Source organism: Ricinus communis, chromosome 10, assembly GCF_019578655.1.
Source record: "Ricinus communis isolate WT05 ecotype wild-type chromosome 10, ASM1957865v1, whole genome shotgun sequence".
NCBI lineage: Eukaryota > Viridiplantae > Streptophyta > Magnoliopsida > Malpighiales > Euphorbiaceae > Ricinus > Ricinus communis.
In genome coordinates, this window is record NC_063265.1 from 13215664 (window position 1) to 13235658 (window position 19995).

The following is a 19995-nucleotide window of genomic DNA, read 5'->3' on the forward strand; positions in this document are numbered from 1 at the left end:
ACTAGTAACGAGGTGGGTTTCTTCGCCCTGTTTCGATCAGATACGGATTTACCTACAAGTACGGAGCAAATTGTCATCTTTAACTAGAATCGGATAAATCATTCCAATTTATCATCGAAATAATACTGTATAAAAATTTCGATTTCAATTAAGTTAATTTTATAGGTGGCTAAATCATACTGAAAATCAATCTTTTATTAGGTATAAAATATTATTAGTAAAGAAATCTAAGAGGCTGCCAATACAGTTGGCAAATAATTAAAGATTGTATACAAGACAGGTGCTACTTGAATGTGTTTACTAAATTAGTAGTTGAGGATGAAATTGCCATCTATTTTTGCAGTGTAGTATTGCCATTTATAGGTTTTTCTGTGTGATTATTTTAGAAATGATCCCTCAGAATTCAAATCTCACCAATATGAAGATGTATTTGTTTATAAAAAACTGTGTCAGTTTCTTATAAAAAATTTAAAATATTTACATAAAACATAAAATTTTATATTTACTTGTGTTATTTTTCAAATAAAAATAAAAAATAATATTCTATATTTTAAAAATTATAGCTAAATCTTAAAAAACAAGCTTTAAGATATTTTTATATTTTTCTTTACACAACAAATCACTTATTTTTAAATAAAAATAAAAAAAATTACTTTATTTATTTCAAGTTTATTTTTGAAATTTTAAAACTTATTCAAATACATATGATAGCAAGTTTTATAAAAATTTAAATTTGAAAAATAAAAAAAGGAAAAGGAATATCTACAACTAAGCAAGGGCTAAAGTTATATCACTTTTAACATTATATATCACTTCAACACGTATGGTTCAAAGAAATTTTTAGTTAAATCTTTCTACAAAATAATAAATTATATTTTTAGTATTAAAAATTATCTTTCTTAATTATGATGTTCGGACTTTCCTCCAAACATGAAAAGTAAAAGAGTGCTTATCTTTTTAAAGGTATCTCTTAAAGTTTAAATTAAAAGGATTTAAGGACAAAAAAGGAAAAAGTTAGGCAAGGGAGTGTTTGGAGGTTCTTTAACCTAACACTTGTTGACTAAATCCAAACAAAATAAAAAGGAATCTGTGGCAAGAAGAGAGTCACTCCCAGGAACTTGCTCTTGTTGTCCTTGCCTTGTGTTAAAAGGAAAAATATTATTTAATTTGATATTTTTATATTTTTACTGTCTTAAAATTAATATTTTTAAATTTTTATTATTTAATATTATTATTATATTTATTTTCTATAACAAAATTACTTATATAATTAATTTATATTAACTAATGTTAATATATATTTTTTAAATTTTTCTTAGACACGAAATAACTTTAGAAGTATTTTGATAATTAATTTAACAGTAAATTATTATAAAATAATTTTTATAATTAAAAATTATATTAAATAAAATTGTAGATGAAGGAAAATGAAATCATATTTGTACTTTAGCTGTATGTCAAAAATATTGATTTATTGGTAGCAAGAACTTTACAAGAAGCTGCTGTTTACTTTGTAAAATGGGTTCATTCGTGTGCTTAAAACTCGTCTGTTAATTTCTATTTTCTAACAGAAAAAGGAAAAAGAAAGGCGCACGATAGCAAGGGCAGTTTGTTGGCAGACGTAAATGTGACCAAACAAGGAGGGATAATATAGTAATTTAGACTGCACTGTAACGGTTCTTTTCTTTTCCAAGGTGTTTAAGTAACGCGTCATTATTTTTGTGGGCCTGCGGTTTCCTCCACAACCAACTCAAAGCTTGTTTTTCGGGTTTCCGTTGAATAGACAATGCAAATGCAATGCTACGGGCCTTATAATTTTCTTTTATTTTTATTTTTCAAATTTTTAGAAAAATAGAAAATATTATTTTTGTCAAAGAATTGTAAAAATTTGTAGAACATATTTATTTTAAAAATATTTTATTTTTTATTTAAATAATAGTTTAATTATAAAAGTAATTTGAAATATATAAACTAAAAATATTTAAAAATAAGTGATTTTTTGTATACATAGAAATAAGTGACTTCTTGTACATGCTCAACTTGTTTTTAAAATTTTTCATAAGTTTTAGTTATAATTTTAAAAATATAAAAAATTATTCTCTAGTTATTTTAGAAAAATAATACAAATAAACATAAAATTTTATTTTCTATTTTTATTTAAAAATATTTTAAAAAACTATATAATTTTCTATAAATAAATAGACTCTGAGGATCCTTCCTATTTCCACATCCACTATTTTCGACATGTATATATATAAATTTACTTTAGAGCATATGAACGGAATTTTTATGATATTAAAATAAATTTTTTAAGAGTTTTAATATACTATATATTTAATATATTATTTATACACTTTTAGATTTATTTTCGCTATTTCGTTGTAGGCGGACATACGGCCACATGTCCATTTCTTACCGGACTAGCCCAAAAATTAGGTAAGATAATGGAAAGTATTCAGTTAATTTTTTATAAATTTGGCTTGAAACCAAAATTAAACTAAAACTACGACTTGATATGATCCAAAATAAATCATCTTAACCAAAACTAAATTATTATTTGTGAGAATTAAATTTTGATTCACTTTAAAACCACATGTCAAGTTGTAATTTCAGTACTTTTGAACTAGTTATCATGTTTCACTCTGTTTTTTTTTTCTTTATCAATATTTCAAATTTCGAATTTTCATTATTGTCATCCAAATAAAAAGTTTTATAATATGATCTATATTTATAGCATGTCTTATTAAAGTCCATCATTTGTTTTTTTTTTCTTTTCATTCATTTAGATATCTTTTATTTCATCAATTTTGCCCATATCCTCATTTTATTTCCAAAAAAAGGAAGAAGAATGATCTTCTTCAGTATACATCTATTTAGTCCCATTCGTTTCAAAAGTTGTTTCTATTTATACATCTAATTTTTCCATCTATATTAGGAAAAAGATTTAATTGTTGAAATAAATATTCGTTTTTAAAGTTGTTTCTATTTATACATCTATTTTTTCCATCTATATCAGGAAAAGGCTTAATTGTTGAAATAAATATTATCCATTGTTGTAAGATTTGATACATTATGCTTGATAAGTTAGGTAAAAGTATGAAAAGAGGGAAATTTGAACCTTTAATATAAGTTAGGTGAAAGTATGAAAAGAGAGAAATTTGAACCTTTAATAAATAAAAGCCTACATACCAGTTCCAATGCTACGCCTTGAACTACTTGACCACCTTTCCTACACAATGATTATAGCTACGAACTCGAGGGAATTGTGAGTTATTTATATTAAATTGTTGAATATATATAGTACGTACAATTAATTCTAATTAATAAAAATATAAAATTTTTAATCAAATAAATAAATTTCCTTTGAAATTGAGGGATATATATATTTATTTATTTATTTATGAAAAACTCTTTCTTAAAAGTAATTAAGATATGCATTTATTATTGTTTATAAAAATGATTCTTCCGTCTTTTTTTGATATCTATACTGATTTAAAATAACAAATATTATTATTTAATAATTGATTATTAAAAATAAATTTTATGTTGTAAAAGAATAAATTTATCTTCGTCCTAACTACTTAATAATTTCATACAAAATATGTGATTTTTTTTTTTACTACAAAATGACTAGACATGAATATGATCAATTCAAACATCAAAATTTTTTAACTAAATTAAAATATTTAGTTTTAATCTTTAATTCGGTTAGAATCATAAAAAGAACGAATATGGTCTTAAATAATTTGATAACAAAATTTAGAATATAATTCAAGTGCTAAAAAGCATTTGCTATTGATAATCAAAATATTCATATGTATTAAATAGGGTTTTATCTTTTTTATGACAAATATAAAATGGTAACTATACTTTGCTATAAATCTATTCATGGACTTGACTGCATTGCGGTCCGCCCGAAAATTTTTAAATTTAGACAAACATTTTTCACTTTAAGTTTATTTGAGCTTTTCTGATCAATAGTGTTTCATATTTTTATAATAAATTTTAAAATTCAAAATAGAAATATAAAAATCTTTTTTTTTCTTTTAAAAGAAAAAAACAAATTAGGCTGGGCTAGATTTCAAACAGATCAAGAGGTTCTAGTAATCTAACTCCGAATTTAATATATGCCCTCACTTAAATTGCTAAATTGTCCTTATAATTAGATTTTAGAAAAAAATTATAGATTGCAAAATCAGATTAGACCCAAAGAAAATAGCTCCTTTTTTTTTAAAATACTATTTTTTAAACTAAAACTCGGAAAACCAATTCAACCATCGTGAATCTGACACTGACCGCAGAATCAACATGACTAGTCTACCAGCAATACACCTTTCTATACGTTTATATTGGAAAATTGCAACCCATTAAAACGATGAGCCCTTGTCATGTCCAATTGGCATAAACTGATTGGTATATGGCAAAACTCGATTATCCAATAATGATCCCAAAGACCATTTATTTAAATCCATGCCACTGCCAGTGAGTAAACTGGAAGGTAAGAGTCCAGAAGACCCAACTCGCAACCATCTCTGGCTTGACTTACAGAGCAATAAGCCATCTCATCTCAACTCAAGACCACAGCAGCAGCAGCACACCCTTTACTGTTCTTTGTCTTTTAATGATGCCACCATCATCTCCGGAATCAACGCGCACGTTAGCGAAAGGATAAAAACGTAATCTTTCTCTCTCTCTTTTCTCTATCCTATGAAATGCTCATTCTTCAAGTGCCCAAATAAGCATCCTTTGTTTGTCCAAATCTTTATGTAAATAGACGCCAAATCCACCCCTCTCTATATCTCCGTCACTGGGTTTGGTTTAGGTCACCAATTTCCTTATAGAAAAATCAATCTTTGAATTGATCAGAGAGAGAAAAGTTATGGGCGGAGAAGGAGGAGCAGAGCCACAGTATGTGACGGCAAAGATTTCAGTTTGGTGGGATATAGAAAATTGTCAAGTGCCAAGAGACTGTGACCCACATGCCATAGCTCAAAATATAAGCTCTGCTTTGGTCAAGATGAATTATTGTGGACCAGTATCTATTTCTGCTTACGGAGATACTAATCGGATTAATTCAGCTGTACAGCAAGCTCTTTCTAGTACTGGCATCGCACTTAATCATGTTCCAGCTGGTTCGTTACTTTACTTTTATGTGGTGTTGGCTGATCTGTTTGTTGGGTTTTTGGATTTTGATGATTTCTTGTGGTTTTGTGGTGGAAAGATTGGATCTTTACTTTTTTCCGAGTTCCTAAAGTAGAAACTGGATCGATTTCATTTTGTAACGATTGATTTGCTGCGCTTATCGTTTTCTCCTTTTTTTTTTTTTTTTTTTAAAAAAAACGAAAGACCGAATTCTTTTACCAAATTATGGAGGACTAGGCAGTGGTCTAGTTCTGTGTTAACTGTAATTGTATTTTTTGTAGTATTACAGTTAATTTGGGTATTCTAAAGACTACTCAGTTTCTGAAGTATGCTACTGGTTATGGGTGGACAGCTTCCCTTTCTCAAAATAGAAATTTATGACATTTATTAAAAAAGGGAAAGGAAAAGAAAATTTCCCATGCCACCATATGTATATAAATTTACAAGAGATTAGAGAAATGCATTCAAAGCAACTTAGAACAGCATAAAACACCAACATGTCAACATGACAATAAATTCTTTACAACATCTCCTATATCTGCTTTACGCAACTGTGTCAGTTAGATGATTAGCATGTATCTAACCATGTCATTTATTCAGAAAATTTATCTTATTCTGCCTTATGAGTCCTACTATCTTATATTTTTTTCTCTAATTTGGCCATTTGTTTCTCTATTTCGTAAAGGACCTGATGCCTTGATTTTATTATCTCATTGGTTATATTTTGCTTGTTAACAGGTGTTAAAGATGCGAGTGACAAGAAGATTCTTGTGGATATGTTGTTCTGGGCAGTGGACAATCCTGCACCTGCTAATTATTTGTTAATCTCTGGTGATAGAGACTTCTCTAATGCTCTCCATCAATTGCGGATGAGGAGATACAATATTCTTTTAGCACAGCCCCAACGAGCATCTGCACCCCTCCTTGCAGCTGCTAGGAGTGTATGGCTTTGGACGAGTCTTGTCGCTGGAGGACCGCCAGTGAGAGAGGTTGAATCACTGCCACTTGGTAATATTAGTTATACATCCACTTCAGACACATTACATATTCCTGTTACTGACACTGTTCACTTAAAGCAACCATCAGATTCCTATTCTGAGAATCCCCATATGGGAAATCAGAGAACTACTTACATAACTAAACAAAAAGGGAAAACCAATCGAAGAAACTTAAACCAAACAAATGGATCAAAAACGTCAAATGCGCCTGTTTGGGCTCAAGAAGATCAGCCAAATTCAAACTCCTATCAACCTGGTCCTTATGTCCCAAAAGTTACTGTAAGTGGGCCTTCTCCGAATTTCAATCCTGGAAGTCCTAACTTTACTTGGAGTGATGTCACTAATGTTCGTGACAACCATCAAAGTCACTTTACACAGCCATTAAGGCCAAATGCCTCAGCTATGCAACCTGATTTTGCAGCTGGTAACATGTATCCTCCTAATTTTCAAATCCATGCTCCTCTAATGCCTCCTAGGCCCAACGGAACTACCTTCACCTCAGAGCCTCCTACAAATGTGCCTGACATTGGCAACTTGCACATTTCTGGATACCCTACCAGCTTTCACAATCCTCCAAATGCTCAAAGAAGAAATGGAGAGCAAAAACATGATGCAAAGAGAAAAGCTCCAAAGTCTGTAAATTTAAATAATTCTCAAAATGGATATACGACGCAGAACAACCCATCAGGATATCATGAGACAGTGAATAATAGATACCCTGGTGGTTCAGAATATCCACCATCATCTTCATCAGCAACAGCTACTGAAGTTGCTCCTGTTAATGTTATATGGGGAATGCCAGGATGCCCAAAACCTTCAGAATATGTCCAAGGCCTTATAGGAGTTATCTTACTTGCCTTGAACACTCTTAAAAGTGAAAAGATTATGCCAACTGAAGCAAATATAGCTGATTGCATTAGATATGGAGATCCCAAACATCGCAATACTGACATCAAAAAGGCCCTTGAGAGCGCTATTGAGCAGCAGATGGTCATGAAGCAAAACCTAGGAGCTGTGCAATTGTACGTTGGTAAGAATGAGAAACTGTGGAGATGTGTTAACCCTATAGGTGGTAGTCTGAAAGAATATCCAAAAGCAACATGGGATGAAATTCAGAAATTTCTTGCATCCTCTGCAGGACGATCTGCAATCATGTCTTCTCAGTGCAGGTAAAGCCTATCCCTTTGCTTTAAATCAGTTTGGATACCCATGATAGAAAATGACTCAGTAAGCTTGTTATGTCATGTGCATGAGCTTCAACCATCCAATTGAATGTGTATAATCCATTGAATGGTTGTACACTCGTGTGTATGTATTACTGTCGAAGTTTCTGCTGTAATTGTGAACATGCTGTCAGACATTCTTTCTCTTCTATCATACAGGTATGAAGCAGCTACTATCATAAAGAGTATGTGCTTGAAAGAACTTGCTTTGGGTAATATACTTCAGATCTTAAACATGGTAATTGCCTTAAAGAAATGGATTATACATCATCAATCAGGATGGCAACCACTTACCATTACTCTTGCAGAGGCCAATTGTAATTTAGGGTCTGCAGCTGGGACATAGGTTCAATTTATGGTACAAGGGAAAGGGCTTGGTAGATAGTTAAGGGCACTAAACAAAGTTATCATAGGTTAAGAGTGCTTAAAATAGCAAAAGCTCTTTTTCTTTAGATATGGAGAGGTGGTGGTAATAGAGAGACTTTTATGGTGGTATGATAAGCGCATTGGAATAGCTGATCTTACTTCAATTTCTCATCCCTGGTAAAGGTCTTAAGCTTTATCTTGAGGAATATAATTGAAGAAGTGCTTAAACAAGCTTAAATTGGAAACTACACAAGACAACTTCTCAGTTTCTGGTTTTTAGTTTATATACATGCTTTTGGCATCTGAGTTTTACCTTCAATATCTAGGTATTATGACAGTGGCCTCTAGTTGCGTTTATGTCCTCTTTTACATCTTCATGACTTTACTGGGGTTTTGCATACTTGTCTGCACATGTCCACGATTGTTCCAACCATCAATTCCGGTGTTCTGCTTGATTGCATGGCTGGGATGCTTGTGTGCATGAGCGCAGAAGTGTGCCGAAATTCACCCTTATTAAGATAGACCTGTTACAAGCTCCCAGTTCAAGCCATCCAGAGAAAATTGCTGGAAAGATTTCTATTCTCCAGCATATGGATTATATTAGCTAATTAAAGACCGCCTTTCTACTTGTTAAACTAGGGGGTATTAATTTATTATTTATTACCTCAAATCATACATAAGTTACTGCCCTAAATTACTGAACCAAACTATACTTGATGGGAGGATTTGAAATTGGTTCAAGTCAAGAGGCGGGAAGCTTGACTAGTTGATTGAAAAAGATGCGAGTTGATCATTCAAATTATCAAGTTACACATCAATGACATATCACTTATGTATCATATAAAGTTGGGAACTTTTTGCTGGAAGTCTGGGAGCTCCGACAAAGATAATTTTCAAATGAAAGAAGTGGGAATGAGAAACTCAACAGAAAATGATGTTTTTCACACTCAACAGCAAAGTGTGGACTTAGGTCAATAAGAAGGTGATGTTCTTGTACTTTGTTAGTTTTTTGGATTATTTTGTCTGTTTTCCCTTTTCCCGCATAAATGTGTGAAATTCTACCGCATGAGCCTAAGTATGTGAATAAAAGGTTAATACTTTTTCAATATATGGCGAGTTGTGTATGGACTTTTTCATATATGTTTAATAAAAGGGAATATATAAGATCATTTTTCTTCCTATATTTTCTTAAAGATTTACTATATTTCTGAATCCTTTTCCTTAGATACCAATGCAACTCTTATAATTTGTTTTCTTTTTTTGGCACCTATTGATGTGTTTCAAATTATTTTGGTGTAGCCCTTAGCAAAATGGTGTCGCTCTTCCACCAAAGGCTATTGAATGAAAATCGATAATGCAGATACCTTGTGAGAACATGATGCTGAATTTTTTTGTGACTAGGGTCTTTGCTATAATAACGCTAGCTTTCTTTACCAACATATAACTTTCTCCGATGGAATTTGCCGACATATAACTGAAAGTCAGTGATTCTGAAGCTTTCAGTAGTTGTATCTTCTGGGTTCTGGCCTTTCTTATAGAAAACCATTTCTTAAAGTGGTTTTACGTATCATCCAATAGTGGAAATTGTTGGTAAACTCAAGCACCCTGTGAGCTGAATGAATCTGGTTCATAATGTTGTTGGAAACCATCAATCTGGTTTCCAACCAACAAAAATGGCAGATGATAGCAATGGCTCCTTGGTCCCCACCAATACTTTGAGGTGCTGGCTTTTATTTGAGTCCTCTCAGTTTTGACCAAGTAATTTCAATTAGGATCAGGACGCTTTCAACTTCTCTTAATCTTGACAAGTCAACAGAGCAAAAAAGAAACTTGACAAGTCAATGTTAATTCAACTGAGTCAATAAATAATGCAGTCATCCAAACCGGTTTACAAGAAACTAATTAAGCACTCCAAGCGAAAAGAGATGGATGAAGAAGATTTATTAATATATTAAATAAATTTATAAGTTACAACGATATCATTTTTAATAATTTAATGTATTATTTAACTGAAATATTAATATATAGAAAATATGAGTTTTAAATTGTAACTGGAACTTTTTATAATTACATAAGAAATATAAGTTAATATATAGAAAAATTTATTTTTAAAAAAGAATTATAATATGGATAACATATTACAATATAGAATTTATTTTTATTTATAATTAATTTAAATTGTTATAATTAATATAAAAAATATAAATTAATATATGGAAGAATACATTTTAAGAAAGAATTATAATATGTACAATATATTATAATGTAGAATTTATTTTTACTTACAATTGATTTAAATTGTAACTGAAATTTTTTATAATTATATAAAAAATATTCTTATATACAGTATTATTATAATTTTTTTACTGCAATTAATATAATAATTATCTATACAAAAACTAGATACAATAATTAGAAAATTATATATAAATTTCTATGTTCTTATATTAAAATTATATTTATGTCTCTGTATCATAATTATTAAATTTCTTTTGGGTTTGAATTATATATTTGTAAAGTGATATTAATATGTTAAACTAGATTTCTTTCAATTGATTAGATTCAAGAATGAACTAGTTATCCTTTAAAAAGAAAAAAAGAATTAGTTGCTTTGCGCGGCAGTCGGTATGAGTTATGACTTAAATCTGACGAAGCTTTCCGGTATCTGTAGAAACTAGAAACCGAAACCAGTAATAGAGAATGGTTCCGAAAAGGAAAAAAGAAAACCAGTAATAGAGATAAGTAGGCTCAGATCTTTCGTCGACCCAATACAGCGTCTTCTCCTTAAAATTACTTAACTTTCAGCATTTTAACCTCAAATCGCTTTCAGATGCTTCACTTCTCAGGTTAGTCATCAATTTTATTTCGTTTTTATTTAGCTTTGCCACGATTTATATGATCCTTTTTAGCCTCAAAGAACACAGCGCTGACTGCGATGCTCTCTCCTCTAACACTTTCAAAGAGAATTTCCAGATGGGTCAATCTAAACTCAGCTCTTTTTTCAGTTTCTTGCACTAGTAGCATCCAAATTAACCCAGAAATTGATCAAAGCATATTGAACACCACTGATTTTGATGCAAAGATTCATATTTTAAGGAATAAGCTCTACCCAGATAGCTTAATCAAGGTTTTGCAAAGTACTAGCGATATAAACTCTGCTGTTAAGATATTCAAATGGGCTTCCCTTCAAAAACGTTTTAATCATACTTCAGATACATATTTTTGGATAATTTTGAAGTTGGGTCTTGCTGGTAACCTAAAGGAAATGGAGGGGTTTTGTCAGAATTGGGTCAAGGATGGGTGCTCGGGCGTAGAACATGCTGTTTTTTCACTGATTGCATCATTTGTTAGACATCATAGGCTAAATGAAGCGATATGCATTCTTGTTAACTTGTGTTTAGGTGGTTATAAGCCTTCCATCAATGTATTTAATATGATTTTGGGAGCGCTTGTAGAAGACAAGAAAGGGTTTAAAGAAGTGGTGTTTGTTTATAAGGAGATGGTGAAAGCAGGAGTGGCGCCTACAATTGATACTTTGAATCATCTGATGGAGGTCTTGTTTGATACTGGAAGGGTTGATTCTGCTTTGGATCAGTATAGGAGAATGAACAAGAAAGGGTGTAGTCGTAATAGTAGGACTTTTCAGATAGTTATAAAAGGTCTAATTGTGAATAATCAAGTTGATGAATCCATTGCAATTTTGCATGAGATGCTAAATATTGGGTGCCTGCCAGAGTTGAGTTTTTATACATGTATAATACCTGAGCTTTGCAGGGAACATAAATCAGAAGAGGCAATTAGGTTGTTTAGGATGATGCGGGCCTCTAAATTTGTTCCAAATTCAGTTATTTATGGTGCTTTGATACAATGTTTTTGTAAGAACCTTCAGTTAGATGATGCAGTAAACCTTCTTGAGGAGATGGTGGAAAGTTGTTTGACACCAGATAATGATGTTGTTATTGATGTTGTAATTGCTTTTTGTAGATTAGGAAAGACCAATGAAGCTGCAAAATTCTTGGAAGATATAAATGTCCTCGAAACTTCTCCATACAATACATTGCTTGGAGCCTGTTGTGATGCAGGTAAATTTATTGAGGCTAAAGGTCTACTTGAGAAGATGTCTGAGAGAAGTCTAGCTGATTGTGATTCTTGGAATATTCTAATCAGATGTCTCTGTGAGAAGGCAGCAATTAGGAAGGCAAGTGAACTTCTTGGGAGAATGATTATATCTTCATTGGTTCCTAATAGAGCCACATACTCGGCTCTTGTTCTTGGTCACTGTAGGTTAAACAAGTGTGAGGATGCTCTACAACTTTTCCTGCAACTCTGTACCAAATGCTGGATTCTGGATTATGTTTCTTACTCTGAGCTAATTGAAGGCCTTTGTGAGGCAGGAAAGCATCTAGAGGCTACCGAAGTGTTTCACTACATGTTTATGAATGGATGCTTGCCTCAGTATCTCTCATTTAGCAAACTGATCAAGGGTATTTGTGAGAAGGGAATGGTTGATAAAGCAGTAAAACTGCAGCAGATGGCTCATGACTTTGGTATGTGTTGTGCTAATGCCACGTATAATTCTATTATGCTTGGTTTGTCTAAATCAGACAAGGGAAGAAATGTTTTAGTGTTTCTCTCACAAATGCTGGTTAAGGGCTGCAATGTTGATGCAGAAGCATATTGCATTCTCATAAAAAGCATGATTGCACAAGATCAAGAAAAGGATTCTGCTTTATTTTTTAATGCTATGGTGAATGAGGGTTTGAAACCTGATTCTGATACACTGCATAAGTTGTTGTCATATTTGGCCAACCGGTCTCGGCTGTACTTGATTTTAGCTACAATTGACAAACTTATTCTTAATTCTGAAGTTCTAGATTCAGGCATGTACAACATATTGGTTTATGGTTTCTGGAAAGAGCGCCTCAAGAATGAGGGGCGTCGATTATTAGATTTTATGTTAGAGAAGGGTTGGGTCCCAGATGCTGCTACTCATAGATTGTTGATGGGATCTGTTGAGGGGGAGGAAAGTAATGAGAAAATGGCAATACGTGAAAAATTCACAATCAACGATGGTGTTCTTGACATACTTGCTGAGGGCTTGAGCGAAACATAAGTATCATGCCCATTAGGAAGATACAGTTTGATAACTACCACTTGATTTCTTAATGATAGATCATCTTGAATTTTCCATCACTTTTTTGTTCATTCTTTTTTGTGGTTGTCATGAGCAGTTTGTGTATAGAATAGATGTAATAATTTAGTTAATTTGGGCTGACTATTACTCGCACAATTCTTCTATTATCATACTCTGTGTTATGTACAATAAATTAGGTGAAAACTGCACTGATCGTTGTTATTTGCTAAAACAAGACAAAACTAAAGAAAGAGGAGACAAATAATTCCGTTCGTTATTTAAATTAGTTGGAAAGCCCAAATCAAAGTGGTAGTGCAAGACTCTCCTGGTTCTGTATCTGAGGTAAATGAATAATAATGTGGAGAAAATAATTACTCGATTGTAATAGAACAAATCAATATGTTGCAAATAAGGTAATGACTTGGAGCCTCTGAAGCTCAACTAAATACTCTCCCCAAGAAAACCTAACATCAGCATGGACATGCATGAGCAGAATACAAGTTGCCTTGGAACACAGGCAAAGCCACAACCATGTAGTTATAATGGTAACGATGTTATAGACACTTATGATTCAATATCAACAATTTCGACGAAACAGCAAAAAAGAGAAGAATAATAAAGAAAGAAAAATACCATTTAAATAATATCTACTGCATTAGATGTTTGCCTGTTAAGGAATGTTTTCCCAACTCCAAAACTCTTATGTAATTAGTAACAACTAACCTTGTGTACCAATAAACAGAAACTGACCAGGATCATGAACATGGAACATATCAGGGAGATGAAAACTAGACAAGACTGGTATGGTATGCTCGAGGAAACAGAAAGTTGCCTACTTGCAATAATAAGAATGAACACTCTTATAGAAGGAATGGAAGCAATAACAAACTAAACTTTGCTAGCTCAAAACTCAATTTCAAAATACAAGAATAAATACCCTAATCATGAAATTGTACACAAGAACAGGCATCTCATACTGAGAGAAAACTCAGGACTTGTTTTGGGTGAGGAAACATATGAGCGAAGCTTCCTCCCTTATACTCTAATGAATCTGCAAATCAAGCAAATGACTAATAAGTTCATCTTGATCTTTCGTAAAATAATCAATCACAGACAATTAACTTAAAATACTTACAATTTTAGCTATGAAAATTGGAAGGCCGGAAAACAATGATCAAGAATTTTCTTTAATCTTCTCCGCGTTAGATGCATTAGATGCATGATTACCATTACCATTAGTCTTGGCGCTGTTCGCATTTTGAGGAGACCCAATTGTAATATTATTAATAACTCTTTTACCCAAATGAGCAGAAGCAGAAACCTGGACAGAATCAGCATCTTTTCTTTTAGCAAGAAACAAGACATGCTCCAAAGCCTCTCTAGCTCTCTTCCTACAAACAGCAGCTTCTCTAACTCTCCTCTCAGCTTCCGTTCTCGCGACATTAACTGCTTTCGCCATTGAATTAGCCGCTATTTTGGCTGCACAAAGAAGAACCGTAGCCATGTCTTTGTCAATCGTTTTTTTATTGATATTCTCAAAATTGAAGAAGTTGAAATTAGCGTCTGCACAAGGCGGGCAAAGGAAAGGAAAAGGCGGAGATGAGGTGGCGCAGTGGGAATGGGTGAAGGAGGTGCAGTTAGAACATGAGATGCGTTTTGAGGGAGGAGGTGGCGACGTGTCGTAGAATGTGAAGCAACATGGACAGAAGGAGGACGGGTGGGCCCGGAGTACGCAGGATGTGCAGAGCCGTCGGTGGACCCCACGCACTCTTACGTGGTGGAGGAGAAACGTTTCTTTCGAACTGCAGTTGCCGCATCCTCCGATGGTGCTTGTGTTTGATTTGTTGGGTGTTATTGGGAGATTCATTTTTTTTTTTTGTTGTGGGGGGTGGGAGAGTGTTTTAGGGTGGTAAAGAAAGGGTCTTAGGGTTAACTTGTAGCGGCGCCGCGGCGGCGGCGGTTATGCTGGTGGAGGAGGGGTTTATGAGAGAATTTCCGACTGAAGGCGAATTTTTTTTTTTCTTGGAGAGAGGAGACGTAAGAGGGAGAAAAATGTATCTGTAATCTCAAATGATTAAACAAAATATAGGATTTGATAATAGCGACGTCGTTTTACTCTGAGTCCAAGCCATGATGCGGAACGGAGTCGTTTTGCAGCAAGCACAGAGCACTGAAAACAGACACAATGTTCATTCTTGAGAGTCTCAAGACATAAAGAATCTCATCTAATTGGCAAATTTTATGTACCGAGTGTTCTTGCATCATCCCCAAAATAATTGACTGAATGAATTGCAGCAATCTTGTATCATCCCTGGCCCTGCTCTGATGAATTTGTGGATAGTTTCCTCCATACACCAACCAAATTTGAGCACCACTACCGAATACTTGTATGTTTACATCCAGCAAAAATGGAAAAAAGAACATAAGAGACGTGCTACCCTTCCCTAACACGATTGTCAAGGTAAATCCATGTTTTATTCAGGCTAAGCTACAATAACTCAAAAGTTAGAATTACATCTATCAAAGAATACCAACTACTGCTAAGAGTCTCATGCCTCAGATTCCTCCACTTCATGCTGCAGGTTTTACTCAGCTCGTATGTATAAATTCTGATGCCTCTGGTTTGTGGATGCCATCCCTATTGATGAAACATGAAAACATTTCGTTTCATTAGCTGCATGTGCAAATTCTAGTTAACATGTGAGAGAGAGCATTTGACCACTTGAATTGCCATGACAGATCACTCCAAAGCAACTCATCTATAGAAATGCGGCGCAGGTGAATGTTTATATGGTAAAATGACAAGCACAAAATCTCAAAATTAGCATCTGGGCCAAGTTGTTGATAAGAGTTCCCCAAGTAGCACAAGGAATGAATATATGCCCGTTTATTGACATCAGGCAGTGCATATGAGAGTATAACAAGAGATGCACATCAGTTTCTGTGTAAATAGGTAAAACACAGAATATAATCTAATGGTGCTAAGTGCTGATCAAATATGTTTCCAGTTCATTGAAGCTGCTTCTATAAAGTGCAAATAACTAATACTTACAGTGCCTAACACTTTACAAAAAGCTCTTCTAACACTATAAAAGCTCCTTGCAAGTGGATTTGTTGTGGCCAAGTCCCTTGCATCTACTGCACTGGAGCTGACGTTTAACTACATCCTGTAGTCCAGACCTCTTTGTAGTGGGCCGGCCTGGAGGACGTCGTGTTGGAGGAGGGGACACAGTTACTATGACCTGAGAAGAATCTTTCTGGACAGGCCAGTCGACATTTGGTATTGGGTGAACTGACTCTGAATATGTTAATCTGTAGCTCTCAATTGTGAAGTATCTTGAACAAAATTCATATGGGTTCCTCTGAATACAACTAATGACAGCAATGGCATGGCAGCAAGGTAATCCAGTAAGCTGCCACCCTTTGCAGCTACAGTCCCACTGATCAATATCGAGTACTTCCACTGATTCACCTCGAACCTCAAATGTGCTGCCAGCTGAAAGTAGCACTTGAAGGGAACGGGATTTTAAGATCTCCTTGTCAAGTTTTTCCTCCATGGAAGGAGTTAACCTTGTCATCCATAGGTCAGATTCAGCCCGCTGTGTATAAATCAACTCCATAATCTTACCCCGTATAGCATCAACCATCTGTGTTATTGGTAACTCATGAGCTTCTGATGCCCAACTATAGAACATCTCTCCAAAATTAGATGTCAAATGGTTATATCTTGCACCCTGGAAAAATGCATTTGCCCAGTTTTGGGGCTCACTTTGTATGATCCAATTGTAAGCGTCTAGTGAAATGCTTTTGATGCTCTCAATGCACCTCTGGAAGACTTCAGGCCTGAGTGCACAAGCAGCAGAATAGAAGTCCTCAATCATAAGCCGCTTCACCTCATGAGAAAACTGCCCCTTCAAATCTCGAATAAGTTGCTCAGTCAAGTACCGCAGGCAATAGCCATGGTATGAATCTTTAAATATATCAGCAATTGATTCCTTTAAACCCTTCTGTCTGTCTGCCACAAATGTTATGGGACAAGATGTTGATAGTGCAGTTTTGAGTTGTAGTAAAAACCAATGCCAGTTATCATCAGTCTCTGCATCTACTACAGCAAAAGCTACTGGAAATACACCATCATTCCCATCTGCGGCTGTTGCAGCTAACAATGTGCCTTGATATTTTGACTTCAAAGGTATACCGTCAAGGAAAAGGAGAGGCCTACAACCTTGAAGAAAACCATACAATGAAGCATGGAATGACACAAAGAGGCGTTGGAAGCTCGAGTCTTCCTTAGTGGTGAAAGTAGCATAACTGCCAGGATTAGTTTCTGTTATCTTTTCACAGAACAAAGGTAACTGATTATATGCTTCTTTGTACGAACCTTGAAGCTGCTCCTTTGCAATTTCTTTCCCACGCCATGCCTGAAAATAATTTAGTTGAATTCCATATTCTTGTTTTATGTCATTGACAATATCCTTAGGCTTGTAATTTGGAAAAACTTTCAACTTTTCCTTAATGATGCTAGCCACCCAACTTCGAGTTGCTTGATGCCCAGTCGTCAGCACAGATCCTTCACATGTATGTGTTGGATTCATTTTCTTTATACAGATTAGTTGTGTGGTTGATAACCTTGATGCATGAATTCTCCAAGGACAACCTTCCGCTTTGCATTTAACAGTCACTCGGTGACTGTCATTCTTCTTATACCTAAAAGCAAACTGATGTGCAATGGCATATTTACGCAATGATTCACGAAATTCATGAACACTGCTGAACCTTTGACCCACCCCAGTAATTGTATTCTGCCACTGCTGTGCACCTTTTGCATGCCCCTCATCACTGGAACCAACGAGAGGAAGAATTGGTGAAATGTCAAGTGGCTGATCAATCTGTACCTCATCAATATTGATATTTACATGATCAGTATCAACTACAACATCAAGAGGTCCAGCAAGTTCGATAGCTGATTGCATAGTACCATTGACAGCCAGAGGTGCATCAACAGGAGGCACTGCTTCTGACAAGGTTGTTCTGCTTGATCTACAAAGAAAAAGTTGCCAAAGTTACACCATATCATCCAAAAACAACGATATATTTTAGCTCAGACATAAGAAGACTACCTACTGGCGGGCAAGTTTGAGATATCAGGCAGAATAATATCTTCCATTATTACATATATGTCGGTGGTGACAGAATCGCCATGAAATTTTATCATCCGCTTTAGGTCTTTGTCATTGGAGATGGTAATGAGAGTCTTCCTATTGCCCGGTAGAAAGTACTTGAGAGATATGGTATTGACGCTGCAATTAAACATTTCAGCAACTTCTGCCTTGAAGTCACTAAACTCCATTTGGTCATCAATATCTATAGCATGAGCATCGCCACCTCTATAAGACAATGACCCTTCGTTATCAGTCTCAAATTCACCGCCCAACTGGCAAATCGCTATTAATTTAGTCCCCTCCATGGCCTTGCCTAACCCCACCAAACCACTAAGAAAGCAGCTTCAAATCATTCCGAGCAAAAACAAATAATTCTGCACATTCACAATAAAATTCGGTATGTCCAAAATCTCACTTGTGAGAAGTCATAATATCTCATTAAGTAGACACTGATAGATACGCAGTTATCATGTTAACCACATAATGTCATTAGCATCTTATAAGTGAAAAACTTCGGTTAGCTGCACTACATAAAAGGAAGAGAAAACTGAAACTGGAATTTTTCAATTTTCTGAATCTTCAAGGAAAAAAAGAACCCTTACTGTACACTTAACGAACATTATCTAATCTATAAATGCCAGGACAAACACGAGCTAAAGAAACCCCTTATCTTTCGCAGCCTCAACTAAACAGAGAAAGAAATAACCAACCCTTCAACTCAAACAATTACAGCCGCATTCTAAACAACAAACAAATGACCAAAAATTCAGAAAAGGTGGATAAAACAAAAGCCAAAAATACCAAAAAGCTAACGACTTCGTGAGGATTCCTGCCATACCCAGAAAATATTAATGGAGCAATTCAATCCAGTAGCCAAACAGAAACCCCAAAACCCTAAATTTGACCTAGAGAGTTGAAGTACAACAAATGTATAAGAAAAGCTATTACCTTTGGGTTTGAATCAGCAAAGGAGCAAACACTTCAAAATTAAAAAATTTCCTATAAACCTAATTGAAGTAAAAGATTTGAAAACAAAAATTATGATTAGAATTGGGTCTCTTACCTAATTTTGGGTAGGGAATTAGAGACTACTGTTTGAGGAAGTCTGACTACGTTAACAGGTAGGGGATGCTCATGCGTTTTCTCGACCAATAGGTTTCATTACAGTTCGTGCTTTTAGGTATTTTGGTTGGTGAATTTTGATGCCACGGCTACCATTCCGTACAGATTCAATGATTTCGAGACATTTCTTTTGGTGGGTCCTTTCTATGATTTGATTGTTTTACTGATGATGAGGTTGCTGAAATCAAGTTTTTACTTTTTAATTTCTTGGTTGTTCATTCAGGCAATTTTTCCCCTTCTGTATTTGCTGATTTTCCTTTTTCATTTGCTGCCAAATAGGCCATCAGCTGCATGTTGAGATTTCGAGCTGGAGACGCCTCTTTTTTAAAAATATATTAATTTATTTTTTTATTTATAATTTTTTTTTTTTATAAATTAGATAATCTAATATATTAACATGTTGATTATATTCAATGTTAAAAAAAATTGAGAGTGATGACAAATTTTCAACAATATTAGTGAATATCAATGAAAAGACTCAAATTTTAAACTTGACAAATAATGATGCCCATTTCAAATATATACATAATATATCAATTAATATTATTATCTAATGAAAATGTTATAACACATAGTTAATACTTTGATTTTCTTTTCATTTGAGTCCTCAGAATTGCATTAGTGGAATATTTATTTTGATGAAGACAAATAAAATAATTATAATATGCATTAAAAATTTATATAATTATTCTAAAGAAAAGATATATTCTACAGTAAGAATATTAAAAGAGGTATGGAAAATAAAAAATGAAATGTGATGCAACCATACTAAACAGAAAAGAAAATCTATCATTTTTATACTCAAATAACAGAATTATGATTCCAAGTTATGGGTGGCACCTTTTGTG

The 19995-nt window shown here is 33.9% G+C and overlaps 4 protein-coding genes across 7 annotated transcripts; 2 read left to right on the top strand and 2 right to left on the bottom strand.

The window, feature by feature from the left end:
* Positions 1–4396: 4396 nt before the first annotated feature.
* Positions 4397–9487, top strand: LOC8274957. 2 transcript variants are annotated; one of them, XR_001534760.3, is made up of 4 exons: positions 4397–5132; positions 5881–7309; positions 7523–8711; positions 9029–9487. XR_001534760.3 is itself a non-coding variant. In XM_015715105.3 (3 exons), exons 1-3 carry the CDS (start codon positions 4880–4882, stop codon positions 7707–7709), a joined length of 1869 nt encoding a protein of 622 aa, XP_015570591.1. In that variant the 5' UTR covers positions 4397–4879; the 3' UTR covers positions 7710–8908. The 2 variants fall into 2 exon arrangements, 1 of the variants encoding a protein (XP_015570591.1); XM_015715105.3 differs by lacking the exon at positions 9029–9487 and having other exon boundaries at positions 7523–8908.
* Positions 9488–10257: 770 nt separating this feature from the next.
* LOC8274958 (pentatricopeptide repeat-containing protein At4g20090) lies at positions 10258–13033 on the top strand. Its single transcript, XM_015729149.3, has one exon. The coding sequence runs from the start codon at positions 10665–10667 to the stop codon at positions 12840–12842; it is 2178 nt and encodes a 725-aa protein (XP_015584635.1). The 5' UTR covers positions 10258–10664; the 3' UTR covers positions 12843–13033.
* Positions 13034–13699: 666 nt separating this feature from the next.
* On the bottom strand, positions 13700–14761 carry LOC8274959. The gene is made up of 2 exons (XM_015715096.3): positions 13999–14761; positions 13700–13914 (listed from the first exon to the last, which is right to left on the bottom strand). The coding sequence occupies exon 1, from the start codon at positions 14728–14730 to the stop codon at positions 14038–14040; it is 693 nt and encodes a 230-aa protein (XP_015570582.1). The 5' UTR covers positions 14731–14761; the 3' UTR covers positions 13700–13914; positions 13999–14037.
* Positions 14762–15213: 452 nt separating this feature from the next.
* LOC107260768 lies at positions 15214–19538 on the bottom strand. Of its 3 annotated transcripts, none has more exons than XM_015715092.3 (4): positions 19089–19538; positions 17984–18399; positions 15916–17903; positions 15214–15501 (listed from the first exon to the last, which is right to left on the bottom strand). In XM_015715092.3, the coding sequence occupies exons 2-3, from the start codon at positions 18328–18330 to the stop codon at positions 15950–15952; spliced, it is 2301 nt and encodes a 766-aa protein (XP_015570578.1). In that variant the 5' UTR covers positions 18331–18399; positions 19089–19538; the 3' UTR covers positions 15214–15501; positions 15916–15949. The 3 variants fall into 3 exon arrangements, with proteins under 3 accessions (XP_015570578.1, XP_048225641.1, XP_015570581.1); XM_048369684.1 differs by having other exon boundaries at positions 18974–19538; XM_015715095.3 differs by lacking the exon at positions 19089–19538 and having other exon boundaries at positions 17988–18148.
* Positions 19539–19995: the final 457 nt, after the last annotated feature.